This window comes from Patella vulgata, chromosome 1 (assembly GCF_932274485.2).
Source record: "Patella vulgata chromosome 1, xgPatVulg1.2, whole genome shotgun sequence".
In the NCBI taxonomy this organism is placed as follows: domain Eukaryota; kingdom Metazoa; phylum Mollusca; class Gastropoda; family Patellidae; genus Patella; species Patella vulgata.
Window position 1 is genome coordinate 67,876,559 of NC_065879.2, and position 14,861 is coordinate 67,891,419.

The 14,861-nt window shown below is 32.8% G+C and overlaps 1 protein-coding gene across 1 annotated transcript; it reads right to left on the minus strand.

Moving 5' to 3' along the window:
- Positions 1–358: 358 nt before the first annotated feature.
- LOC126832540 (sorting nexin-19) lies at positions 359–14,827 on the minus strand. Its single transcript, XM_050563376.2, has 9 exons — positions 13,173–14,827; positions 12,584–12,713; positions 12,081–12,178; positions 11,568–11,693; positions 10,689–10,853; positions 8,665–8,854; positions 8,402–8,546; positions 7,997–8,181; positions 359–7,637 (listed from the first exon to the last, which is right to left on the minus strand). Exons 1-9 carry the CDS (start codon positions 14,760–14,762, stop codon positions 7,456–7,458), a joined length of 2,811 nt encoding a protein of 936 aa, XP_050419333.1. The 5' UTR covers positions 14,763–14,827; the 3' UTR covers positions 359–7,455.
- Positions 14,828–14,861: the final 34 nt, after the last annotated feature.

Below are 14,861 nucleotides of genomic sequence, written 5' to 3' on the forward strand. Positions count from 1 at the left end.
CAAAATTTGTTTCCTGGAAACTAAAACAATTAAACTGATGTTTCCACCCTGGAATTCAATGCCACAATGACTGTAACATTCAAAGTCAGAGTCGTGCAAATCTTGGGTTGGACCCCCATGATGATCCCAAGCATCACCTGCATTCCATGCGGTAGCTATTGGTGCGTTTGGGCGTCACATGTAACTGGAAATGTTTCTTCTGTTAGGTTCTATAGTGACTTTTTTCGTAGTCATTTGCATATTTTAGTATTATGCCCCCAAAATCAAATATCCCCTACTTTTTTTGAATAGTATATATGAGAACATAGCCTAAACAAATGATAATATTTTAATATTTATTAACAATATATATATCTATAAATAAATATGACTTTATATCATTACAACATTTAAATATAATAATTATCATATCTTTAACAATGATTTATATAACTTATATACTATCAGAGCCAGAAGGTTTTATAAACACAATTCAGAGTGTTATGGTCCCTGTATTGGTTTTGAATTTACTTTATTTTCTAAAGTTGCTGATAGACATTTGAATATGTTAGACAATATCTCAATGTTTATACCACACGGTAATGTACTCAAATTGCTTATTAATATATAATTACGGAAACAAAATCAAAATATCAACAATAGATTATCTGCAGGCTTGAATTCAATTAGATTATGAGGCACATCAAAAGATTTTAGCCGAGATTATAGGTGGCACTTGCTTGTTTTGACCACATCCCTTTTATATCGTCAGCAGAAGATGTTTTTAATTCATCATATCTTTGTAAATACGGAACATAATGAAACTATTTTAGACTGATATTCCTTTTAAAGATTCAACTAGGACAATGAAAAACATGCAGTTCCAATGACCATATATTTTTAAGCAAAACATTAATTTTAATGTAGCCCACCATTGTGTGGTAGACATGAAAGACAACTACTGAATAAACACCATCATTGCTGTGCAACATGAAAAAGTGCATACACTCATAGTACATGTAGTAGTGGTAAAAGAGACATTAGTTGACATTCTGAATCACACTAATCAACAGTGAATATTCGCTAGGCCGTGACAATCACTGATAAGGATGACATCGATGCGACTTAAGCAGTGGACACATTAGCCGAATCAATCGGCGCCGAATTTTATTCGGACGAATGGGTGGACACACTAGCCGAATGGGCTAATGAATTCTACATTCGGCCGAATGCTTCGGCGAAGCGGACACACCAGGCGAATATAATTCGGCCGAATATATCAAACCTGTTTGATTCGGGCGAATAGAAATTCGGCCGAATGAGGGTGGACACACTAGGCGAATTTCGACGCCGATTGATTCGGCTGAATCATTCGGCTAGTGTGTCCACCGCTTAATGAGCCACAAATATTAACTTTTTTCCTTAGACAAATGAAATTCTTAAACATTTTTTTTATGTATTAGAAAAATAAATAAAGATGTTTGAAGTATTTGTAGGTAAAAATGATTTCCTATTTAGTGTAAATGGGTATTAAAATGAGTAAAAGACTCCATTCCGCCCGAACTAGTAACGTCTTATGTAAACAATGCACGTGCCATTGAGCCAATGATTGACACCGCATGATGAGACGCCACGTGTTGAAGGTAGTTATCTTTTACAGAGGTATTAGAAGACTTTCGTAATCCTCTGTTAAACAGATTGATTCTGAATAATTAATTTATTTATTGTGGGCTTAGTAAACCATTTGAGTCTTTAATTTTATTTACCCTATTTGACTCAATTACCATACATTTAGATAAAAATAAGTTCTACTCTTAAAAACACAACACAGTTTATATGGAAATACAATCACTGGTTTATAAGTATAGCACGACGTTTCGACAAGTAACGTCTTATCGATAAGAGAATACTTGTCGAAACGTTGTGCTATACTTATAAACCAGTGATTGTATTTCCATATAAACTGTGTTGTGTTTTTAATGTGTTCAATCGCTAAATGCCACTTAAGGATTATAAGTTCTACTCTTGATGTTTTTTAAAACATATACTGTATATACACTTTCCAATCGTCATACCTTCTGGCTCTGATATTAGATATTGATTGTACTATAACATTAGAGCTACATAGTTTAGTAGCAAATTTAAATAACTTATAGTCAAGTCCCTAGGCAAGAAAATTCAAAAACACATGTTTGATATAATTGCACAAACCAACCATAATTTGATTAAAAATACCAAAGAATAGATTACAAAGAAATATGTTTGCCTCTCCCAACCCTGGTGTTCTGGATTCTAAAACAGCAGGTGATATATGTTATACTACAACAATTCCTCCAATAATTTATTAACTTTATCTAAAATAAGACAATAATCTCAAGGGGTAAAATATGGTTTTGTTCTTAATGGCTTTAATGGTTCTTACCACAGGCACTTGTGTGTATGAAATTAACTGAAAAAGTTCTTGTATGTACGACCTTTAAGGTCAGTCAGAACTCAGAATAAATGCAAAGGTGTAAAGCATTATTCTGGCATAATCAAAGGTCATTTTCCAAATACAAGGGTAAATTGAACTCCCTCAATTGAATACTTCCATTTATGTGCCAATATTTTTGTCTTAACTGCTTATTGGCTCACAAGATCAATGTGCCAGTCTTTAATGAAGCCAAATATAAAAATAACCACCGTTTGTTAAAAGTAGACCTATTGCTATTGTCTGTTAGGGATAGACAAGTGATAGAGGCTACTGGCCTATTGGGTATGTCTTAATTCATAGTGACGAGTGCTTGTGGTTCAAAATATTGCCAACAAAAGTTAATGTACAAAACAAACTTAATTTATGTTACCGATAAAGTACAAAACAAACTTAATTTAAGTTAATGAACAAAACAAACTTAATTTAAGTTAATGAACAAAACAAACTTAATTTAAGTTAATCACAAAACAAACTTAATGTACAATCAAAGTCACATATATAATATCAAAAGGCTCTAAGTGACAGTGGGCTATATCTAGTGCTAAAAAAATAAATTAATTAAATAAAAACAAATGTAAGAAAATACAATAATTCTTAATAAATATAAATTAAACAGGGCCCTGTTCCTAGAATATTCATGATAATCTTTTTTTTTTGTGTGTGTACCTCTAAATTTTAAAATAATTTCACAGAACATTGGAATGGCAACTGGTCCACAGGCTTTGAGCAAGACCAAGATTTAAATCATTTAATTATAATGTTCAATCCATATTCCACTGTGTTTGATTTCATATTTAGTAGCTAGTGTTAACTCACAGAAAGTAGGAGAGGATTCTTCATTACTACTTTAGGGATTGCTTGATGTTACTTATATTGCATTTAGGAATGGGTAAACATGTTGAATCATGTATACAACACATAGATTTACCAAGCTCTATTATGTTAGTGCTGAATATATAATAATATTATAATATTAAAACTCCAGGAAATCAACAAAACCAATTTGACTTAAGACTTACATGTAAGATTTCTCTAGGAACCAGGCCCACAGTCGTCATGCAATTTCCTTAATCACCCATAGCTATTGTTATAGCCTTTACCCTTTTGTGTTTTAAATAACATAGAGATTTAAATGGTATGAAATGAATATATTTATTGTCTCATCAAAATATAAAGATAGATTGCCAGGCAACGAAAATATACGTCCACAGTAGCTAAATCGTCACGGCAGTCAACAAGAGTTGTCACATATTTTACTTTTTTCGGTAATGAAACATTTATAATACACTAAAATCTAATGACTCATTAAGTAACTATCAGAAAATCTTTAAAATTTGTTTGGTTTTTCAAAAGTTCTGCCCCATGCTAACGTTTAGCATACGAAACATTTACTATGAGCGATTTAGCTGTTCAAGTTATCAAAATAGATTGAAAATCAATATACTTGTTCGTCTCAAGACCTTAGACTCAGTGTATCAATCTGAAGTCAATCGGATGATAACTTAAGCCTCTAGAGCCTCACAAGATTTTTCACAGTGATCGAGGGCTATAACTTTGGCAGTAATTATCGGAAATTGTTGAAAATCAATAGAATTCTTCGTCTCATGACCTCAAAGTTCAACCACTGTGTATAAATTTAAAGTGAATCGGATATTAGCGTTAGCCTCTAGAGCGTCCATAAATTTTTTCATTGAAGTGATCAAGGGCTATAACTCTGGCAGTAATTATTCGAAAACGCTAAAAATCAATAGGCTTCCTCGTCTCATGACCTTAAACACTGTGTATAAATTTAAATTCAATCGGATATTATCTTTAGCCTCTAGCGCGTCCATAAGATATTTTAAGTGATCAAAGGCCATAACTCTGGCAGTAATTACCGGAAATTGCTGAAAATCAATAGGCTTCTTCGTCTCATGACCTTAAACACTGTGTATATATTTAACGTAAATCAGATATTAACTTTGGCCTCTAGAGTGTCCACAAGATTTTTTGAAGTGATCAAGGGTAATAACTCTGGCAGTAATTATCGGAAATCGCTGAAAATCAATAGGCTTCTTCGTCTCATGACCTTAAACACTGTGTATAAATTCAAAGTCAATCAGACATTAACTTTAGCCTTTAGAGCGTCCACAAGCAATTGTGGACGCCGGATGGACGGGGACGATGACAATATACTAGCCGGTTGATTTATTGGATATAAATATACGCCCACATTGAGGAACACAAATGTGTGAAAGAAAACCCCTAAATTACCCCCTAACCTTTGTTTCTGTCTCTGCAATATATGCATCCTAAGTGTTTTTTTTTTCTATTCAAAATTATAATGCTTACATGAAAAACAATAAGGATATTTATATTTAATTCATATGTTCTTTTCTAGGTGTGGTTTTAATACAGCACAATAGAATACAAGCAAAATATCCACAAATTATAAAATACACATGGTGCGCATTATAAATAAGTCTTGATAATAATTAATAATCAATACTATTAATTAATAAAAAGAGTGGATTGTAGGGGTGAGTCCAGTGTTCTCATTCCAATCATAAATTTGTCAGACTGAACTGACAGGCATTGTGATTCACTGCAAGATAAACTGACCTGCAGGTCAATATACATGCCACATACTAAGGTGTAACAAAATTCTGATCAAAACACAGATCCTATTTCATTTATTTTTTATAGTTCAAAATTTGGTTTTACTTGTCTTTACTACACTAGGATCTGGAAGAGTTGTTATATAACCCGCATTCTGGATAATGTGAGGGATTAGCCAATAAAACGTTCTGTCTTTTACGGTGAGTTTTCGGTGTGAGGTGCACGGAAATGTGGATAACCCACTAGAAACATCAACGCTGATTGGTTAATCAAGTGTCCGATGTCATAGGGTCGAAAGCCGCCCCTATGACCCCTGACACGACCTTCCACATGAACCGGTCAGGATTCAACTTTGTAAAATTGTTGAAAATCATTATGAATATACATACAGACGATAACTTTAACACTAGAACATCCACAAAAATTGTAATCAGACAGATCAATGGGCGAACAGAGGTGGTGACAATATACAGCAACATTTCATTGTGGATATATAAAATGAAAAAAGAAAATTATCTAGCTCACAAATATGAGGACCCTGGGTGGGTGTGGAAGATTCACTTTTACAAACATGTGCAACATAATTAATTTGACCAACAAATAACTGGCCTGGTATATTAAAAAAAATCTACTTTTAAGTGAGGTAGCGTATAGAAATTTAGCAAATACCAGACATTTAATGATATATTAAAAAAATCAAATTAAACATAAAATATATTCTGCATTTCACTGGCCTATATCTAAAATATTTCACACGTGATGAATATAAGGCCCAGAATTTTCATACTAATAAGGGACTTTTAAAATGTTCATTGGTTATTTATAACTATAGGTTATATTGTGACAATACATTCACTATTATCTTTTATTTTGTTGAAAAAGGTTTATGAGAGCTAAAATGCTAAACCTCTAAAATTTATCTCACAAAGTGTTGAATTGGGTTGATCCAATGATCTGACTGTCATGTCATGTTTATTTCTATTATTTATGGCACAAAATCTATACAATTAAATTTTCAGTTCAAAATATTAAGCAGAAGTTGGCATAACTATTGACACAAAATCAGCTATAAACTTAATTAATGGACACTTCTATTTATGACTCAAATCAAAGAAATGTAGGCATTTACCTTGCTTTCCTAGCACATAAGTATCATTACCATAAACATCAGATTTCAAATTACATGCAGCATTATAGACACTTACTCTGACCAGATTCGCGCACATACCTTTTCTGTCATCTTGGTCTACGGACTAACACAAGATTTTGTAGTTCTCCTTCCATCTTCAATCTCCATGGAGTATATAATAATAGTCATTTTTTTCTCTTTACTGGATTTAGTTTTTTATGATAATTATAATGCATGAAAGAATGGGCTAAGAAAATCTTTAAAAATTAGGCAGAATCTACAGTCGCTATTGCAGGATAATTATAATCTATGCAAGAATAGGCTTAGAAGATGTCTAAAAATTAGGCAAAATTGAAGTTGCCATGAGTCAATATATGATGGCAATAATATCTATCAGGGTTGTGTACTTGATAACTGAGTCTATATACCATATATAGACAAAACAGTATTTTTCATACTAACATTACTACACTACCATCAAGTATTTGGTTATAATTTTTCATAAAAAGCACCCCAAAATTTAAACGACTGGTTCAGAAACAACAAGTATCTTAAAGATACATTATGGGAGCTTCGATAATGAGTTGGCAATTCTCACTATAATAGTTAAAAATTGGATAATGTAAAGGCAATTTGCTGAAAATTTCATTCAAATTGATCCACTATGAACCGAGAAATAAGCGGTTGAAATTTCCAGCTAGTCTTGATCATCATTACTAAAGTCAGTACGATAAACAGCATAGTCTCGATTATCCATTTAATCGTTAAATCGTGAAGGAAAGATATGCAGTATATCGGCTCATAATCCACTAAAGATCGCAGGCTAGCGATGCCATCTAGAGTTGATTATGGTCTGGATAGATTAATTAATGTCTAATTAATAATTTAGATAACATTTCAGGTCTAAAGAAAGACCTGCAATAGACAGATTTAGCTCTTGCATAATGTATCTTTAATTAGGAACATCTGACACAATTTTTGTCAGATATTTCTGTCGAATTAGTTTAGTTTATAACCATGCATATTTAACATCCAGTGCAGATAAAATCTGCATACAACAAACCACTCTGAACACAGAGTGTGCTAGTGAAAATGAGAAGGCATGTGATACAAAAATTCATACCATAACTTAACATATATTCTTTGTTTTTTTGTTGGCATTATCTCACTTCAAATATTGTTTCTCCTACCCTGCTGTGCTGCACAGTTTTCGTAATTGTGTATCATACATCTTGATGATCTGGACTATCTTTCCTTATTTGTTGTCCCTATATCATCATGAAGACAATAGAATTGACTGTAATTCTTGTGAACTGACTTCTGGAAATAATTCCTCTACTGCAAAATCCAACATCGAAAACAAAAAGTGTTTATTTAATTTTTCATGTTGTAAAGACTTAATAACTTCATCTACACCATAGTCCATTTCTTCCAGTCCAACAAAGCCCCGTAACCAACCTAAAAGAGAAAATAACATTTTGGAATATTCCTTACATTACAGATGGTGTAGATCATAAGACCTGTCATCTATGCAAGTGATGGGTTTCATCCCACAAGTGGATGTGAAAAAAAGTAGGACTTTCAATCATCTACCTGTTGTATGGTCTTCTTTGAAAATCACAGAAATAGAAGCTAAATGATAATTATTGGCAACTTTTCTGGAATAAGTTTTTTAGTCTTGGATGAATACAAATGCATAATGTAAATATTCTACTCAACAATGGAACAATGTCATGGTCGACAAAACAATGTGAGATTTTTTTGTTAATGCCAAACTCTGTTAATACTACAGAAGTAAAGTTATCTATTCTTCTAACCTGGGAAAAATTCAGTTAAGCACTTTTTAGCCATTTCTTTTGTTGCCTCTTTTTCATTCTCTGTTTTGATTGGTGGTTGATCGTCTGACAACTTGCCGTCTGGCCAGATTGTTTCTCGAATTAAAGAAATATATAACTGCCACTGATCCTCGCTCGTTAAATCACAGATTTCATCTTGTATAAACCTAAAGAAAACCGATATAAAGTGTAATGACAGTGGTCTATCCATATACCATATAAGCTTTAACATGGAAACAGATGTTCAGATGTTAAATAAAAAAGTCTACATATAGAAAATAACCCCATTCAATCAAGCTGGAATCTTGAAGAAAAAGATTTATGAAAGCAACTCATCACTCCAAATCAAAAGGGTCAAGTCACGTTCAGAAAGTTTACAATAATTACCTATCTAAAGCTCGACCTATTGTCACTTTAAGTACTGTTAAAACACGATGACGGCTAAACCAGAGGTCACGACCTGTAAATATCTGAACAGCAAGATCAAGGACACTTTCAGCCAATGGTGGACACATAGTCACTTCAGAATGATCTACAACGAGAAACAAACTCAAACATAGATAAACATGTCTAGAAAAAAATTCAGTTCAAGATTTGCATTAGTGCTTTGGATGAAATTAAATAGATTTGCGAAAAGATCTTAAATTTACCTTTTTCCCAGGGTTCACTTGGAGATTCTGAACCATCGCCTTGTAAGCGTGGCAATAAAGACAAGATGTCTTCTTGCAGTTCACTGGCCTTGTCCTTTCCTTGTCCTGTTTCATTCCCTGTTTCCATAAAAACATCAGCAATATCACAGAAATCTATATATTTATCCAGATGATGTGGATACGGCGATTCCTGAAATTTTAAGGTAAGAAAGATTGGTTGCCAGGCTGTATACTGCCAGCTAAGACTTCTTAGCAGTCCACAAAAGTAGATCAGATGATAACTGTTGTCATTTAAATCATTCATAACGGTTTACAAAATGAACAAGGGTCAAAAGCAAGGCTTCCACTTCAAAATTCCTACTGTAGGTCATTTTTGATAATAGCACGGAAACTTTGCAAATTAAATTAATATTTTTTATTCATGGTAGGGTATTGTGAATTTACGTGTCAATACCACTTTGTCAGCATGATGTACACGAAAAATTATATATTAGACTAAGAAATAAAATAGTAGTAGGGCTTATAAAATAATTAAATATTAATGAATATTCCTTTTTGGCTATTTAAATAGCTTTTATTGTCGAAACTTCTTACTTGGTTAAAGACAAATAAAGAGCTGAATTGGCCATAGAAAAATCATTCCAGTTGCTCACACACCACATGCTCTATAGAAAACCCACTGACCATGATAATTTTGAGCGTCAATACAATAACTTCGAAATGGAGATAAATATATAATTATCTACAGCACATTTCTGACATTTATCGGTTATAGACCATCTCTTACAATATTATGACCCGCAGAATTGTGACAGAAATCCTAATATTGAATAACTATAATTTGAATGAAAGACTAACTTCACAGCTAGTGCTACTAATGCCCCTTAGTCTATGGTAAGTAGTGCATATTAAGAATAAACATAAACATATACATTACATTTGTACGACACGCGATTTGTCAATATTGCTATAAAATAGCATTGGAATACGTAATATTCTTAATTTTTCGGTAAGCAAGTTACTAATCTCTAGCTTTTATTTCTGAAATTCGCACAAGACTGTAATACCGCTGTATACATTTTCTAATGCAGTTTTCTCCAAACATGTTGAGAATTTACACAATTTCGTTGTTGGTTAGTTGTATTTTACGTCCGCTTCCACCGTGGTGATATCGCAGAAAATCACACACACAATTTCTGTGCTGTGGTCACACACAGTCAAAACAAGATTATTATGATTTTCGAAAACAGACCAATCAGATATGGAGTACTGCTCTTCGAATCCAACCAACTGTCATATTAAATAAAAACAGCACAGGAACACAATTTCTGTGCTGTTTTTATTTAATATGACAGTTGGTTGGATTCGAAGAGCAGTACTCCATATCTGATTGGTCTGTTTTCGAAAATCATAATAATCTTGTTTTGACTGTGTGTGACCATAATAGAGGCATAGCACCTTTTTTCCAGAAAATTCTTATGACATGTGAACAATTTGTGGGTGCTCAAACAGAATGACTAAGAATGGACCACTTCTCATCATTGATAATACTCCCACATAACAATTAACTTTTATTGTTCTACTACCAGACATTCATCATTAATTATCAACACAACACTCAGTATAATCAGTTGACAATATGTATATAAGTATATTACACCAAACATGAGATAATGTGGCTTCAATAAGTGTGCATTATTCTCTCAGGCCTTTGAATTTTATAGTTAATCGGTGGACATCGATGGTGGCCATGTTAGAAAACTGGGTTTTGAAAAATATGCTATTTTTCCATGAGTCATTTTCCATAGCCCTCAGTCATGACTGACATATATGGCTGACATGGAACCCATAGTCACGACCTTTGAGCACCTGATATTACTTCTCATAGCTAATAAACCATTATTGTACTTTTGTATCTCTCACCTACACAACTAAATATATTAAACATATTTAGTCCAATTTTCGGTTTTTTTACATCATAGTACATTTTCAATACAAATGAAAATATTTAAATCAAATGTTACCTGGTGATCAAATTCCAGGTCTATTTTATCTATTTCTGGTGATTTCTCTTCCAGTTTCCGATCTACAGATGTTTCCCGTCTGACTATACCCGATATTACATCTTGAGATAGACTTGGTAAAGATTTGATTTTGTCGAACATTCCAGATACTGTCCTCACTAACATCTGTTAATACAACATATACAATTACTGTCTAACAAAATCGGTGAATTTGATTTACTGAGAATCTGAGTAATAAATAATTCTAAAACCCTTGCCACAAAGCTTTCACAAAAACGATTTCACAATTAAATATTATCACAAATAAAAAGATTGGTTGCCAGGCAATGAAACCTATGCCCAAAGTAGCTATGTCATCCAAGCAGTGCACAAAAGTTCTCACATTTATTTACTTTTGTGTGTACATGTAATGGTAGAATTCAAAAGACAGCATCGCCCATCACCCCACCTCAGTGAACAAAGATGTTGGCTGCATATTATAGACCAGTGATTCTCAACCATTGTTTCGCGAGATCTTCCTAAGTGTGCCGCGGAATTATGAACGGCACACTAAGAAAATGCAAAAAAACACATGATCCCAATTGAGTATTCACTGGTGTCTACTGATAAGTTCATGGCTGTGGTGTTTTTCTTTATTTAGTTTGAGTCATTCTATGTGTCTATGACTAGTGTTCCAAGATGTGCCGTTGGCAAAAGAAGGTTGAGAACCACTGTTATAGACATAAAAGACAACATCTAACAAATAGATAACCCAATTTTTCATTATTTTACAAACCTAATTTGATCATTCTTTAAACTCAACATCAATAATGGTAAGTCAGAAAATGTTATTCCAAATGAATATTAAACTGAACCAATATATACATGTAAAAAACAAACCTTATCTATTCTTGGTACAGATATTTCCGAAGATTTTTTAACAAATGCAATATGGCTGTCTCCTTCATACGCTAAAAACTCACGTAATTCAGGACCATTACATATAGCCTCTATTTCTATCAAACTCTGAAATAAAAAATCTGGTAAATCAGATTCCAAAGAATAATTATCAATATAATTCATGTAAACCTCGACGCCACCAATAACTTTAAGAGCAGTTGAATTAAATTATAATTAATTATTATAACAACAGCAATTTCTATTCATCTTCATAATCAAATCCCTATATACATGTAGAAAAACTTTGTATCTTAGGGTTGACTTACATTTTTTTATCACAGGTTATTGTAAACTTTATAATGCACAGTTGGTTAGGAGAACATTCGAAACTTTGTATTGAGCTCCAAATTAAATGACTATATTGGATTTGTTTTATCAATAGTTTCTTCTCTTAATTTTAACATACTCCCACACATATAATACTAACAATATCAAAGATAACATGAAGCTCACCTTCAAGAACTGATTAAGAAAAGCCTTTCTAGATTCCACACTCTCCTTGTCCATATTTTTAAATGGTAAATTCAGCCACCTCTTTGGTCCTTTTACGACTAAAAGATAAAAACTAAGAGATAAAATGAAATGAAATGGGTTTAACGTCTACACCGACTGGGGTAACAAGGAATGGCATATGCCAAACAGTATGCTATGAGGGAAATTTTGCCCGGACAGCTGCACTACGACCTATTCTTTTATCAAATTCCAACTGCCAAGGGTTCTATTACATGCACACTGAAGTGTAAATGGGACCTTCGCTTTCTGGAAAGTCTGTTGATTGTATCAATGTTGGTTGATAACAGAATATATGTACATGTCCATGTAATAGCACTAGGGAGAAACAGAATCATGGTGTACATTGTATAGTGACCTTAAGGGAGATACAAGAAGATTAACATAATTCTGCTGACAATGCAGTTAGTCTTTCTACACATACATGTCCATATTCTGCCTCATACCTTTTAATAAATCCTTATAATAGCTATTGTTATCTAGTCTGGAGTTCAAATTGACAAATTCACGGAAACGTCGTTTGGTTGTACCAGACCGTAAAACTGGTCCTTTGTCAGAAAAATACATGGCTTCAAACTAAAATATAAACAAAACTATTCATTAAAAAAAAGAAAGGTCATGTATACCTAGAACTAGTAGAAGACAGATAATGGTGACAATCGGGATCAACTTTGGATCAATTCCAGTTCAACTTTAAGTAAAGAATGCATTCCTAACGTGATCAATACCATCAGATCTTTAAGTTTAAAAATATAAATGTATCTAATAAGTCATTCAAAATTGTTTATTTTGTGTTTTTTTACTTTCTATCCATCCAATTGACAATTTCTTAAGAAACCATTAAAGGTTACTAAAGAACTTTACATGCTTTTGTGAAACACGACTGCAATTACCTAAGAACTACATATATACATGTACATGTATTTGAAGCAATTTTTGTTCCTGTAAAGTGTAACCAGGATTATATAATACATGTACATCTGCATCTTTTATAAAGATGGCTTAACAGTAATCAAATTTTCAAATGAAACAAACCTGAACAATATAAAGTGTATAACTATTTTGACTTCTAAATTCTGTTGCTGTTTCTGTATCAGTTATACTGACATCTTGAAAGATTAATGAGCTGTCACTTAATACTGGTGTTGTGTCATTGGTCAAATTTTCTTTGTTTTCATCTGATGAAGGCAAAGTTGTATCAGTGATAGAAGTGTCAACTTTATGTACTTCAGTTTTATTATTATCACTAAGAACATTATTTTTGGTTGTAACTTTAGCATTGTTGTCACTGACGGTTTCTATGATGTCATATTGTGATGACATGTCATCAGATTCAATGTCATGAAATGTGTCAGTATCTGAGCGAGCAGATAAATCTGAACATTGACTAATATTGTCGTCATCGTATAAAATTGATTTTGGTTTCCAATCTGTGTAAATGTTCTGATTTAAAGCTTGAGTATCCCCAATATCAGAATGTGCAGCTTCACAAACCGTCTCTTCAAAGTTGTCTGCCCCTTCTATGGTAACTATGGGAATTGTAGATCGACTAGGCTTTAGAGGGGTCAGTGGAATGATGTAGTCATTTGTTTGATTGTCTTCTTTTAAATCATTTTGATCTGAGACAATTTCTGAAAATTCTGATTCTTCCTTTTTGTTGATTTCTTTTTTTTGATGGTCAACTAAAATTTCTGATTTTGTAGCACTTTCAACTTGGTCCAATTCGTTGCTAGTAATTTTGATAATACACCAAAAAAGGAAATCTGGAGCAGAAAATTTGTTGATTAGAACTTTAAAGATATTGGCTAACAGGATTTCGTTAATAAGTATTTGAGCACTGAGGCAAAAAGTAAAATTCTGGGGGAAGAGTTTACACATGAGCAATTTTATAACATTTTGGAGATAATTTTCTTCACTTTGTTGGTCAGTTAGTGCTGGATGAAATTGTAATTGATAGGCTTCTTCGATGGATGAAGGTCGGGATACCTTTTTACCCTGAGATGTCAGACTCCCTGTCCTTATTTTCGGTTCTTTCAAACTGTTGAATGTCCATTTAGCTACTTGATATGAGGTGATGTGTTTGCGGTAGAGATCTATAATTTGTTTGGCACATATTTCACGCTTTAGATGCTTAATTCTCCTTTTCAGATTTTGACTAGCTTCATAAAATAAAATACGAGATTCGTTTATTACTTGTTCTTCATCACTAAAGTGCACATACCAAGATTTGATAAAATCATGCTGTATGAGATCAATTAATATCTCTAACTCTCTGTCAATTTTACATTCATTTGAATGGTCATCAGAACTATGCGATTTTTTATCACTTTTGATGAATTCGGTTACTTGGAATAATTGGCAAACACTGTTGACAGAACGCACAAAATACAATAAATACTCAGACTGAATTGGGGTGATTCTTTTCACAAAATAAGATACTATAATATTCGATAAAAATATCGAGGCACAAAAAATGACGAATGAGAACCAATAACCGATGACAGAGGCACACATAAATATACTGACTCCAACACATAAAATCTTTTGTATAGCTGTAAATTTTGACCAGCAAAAAAACTCCATTATTGTTCCCAGACATTTATTGACTATGTTTTTTCCAGCCATATTCACTTAGTATTGTGACAGATTAATATGTTTTTGTAATTCATTCGATATAAAAATTAATGATTTTTTTTTTACAAAATGACAGTCCGCCATATTGTA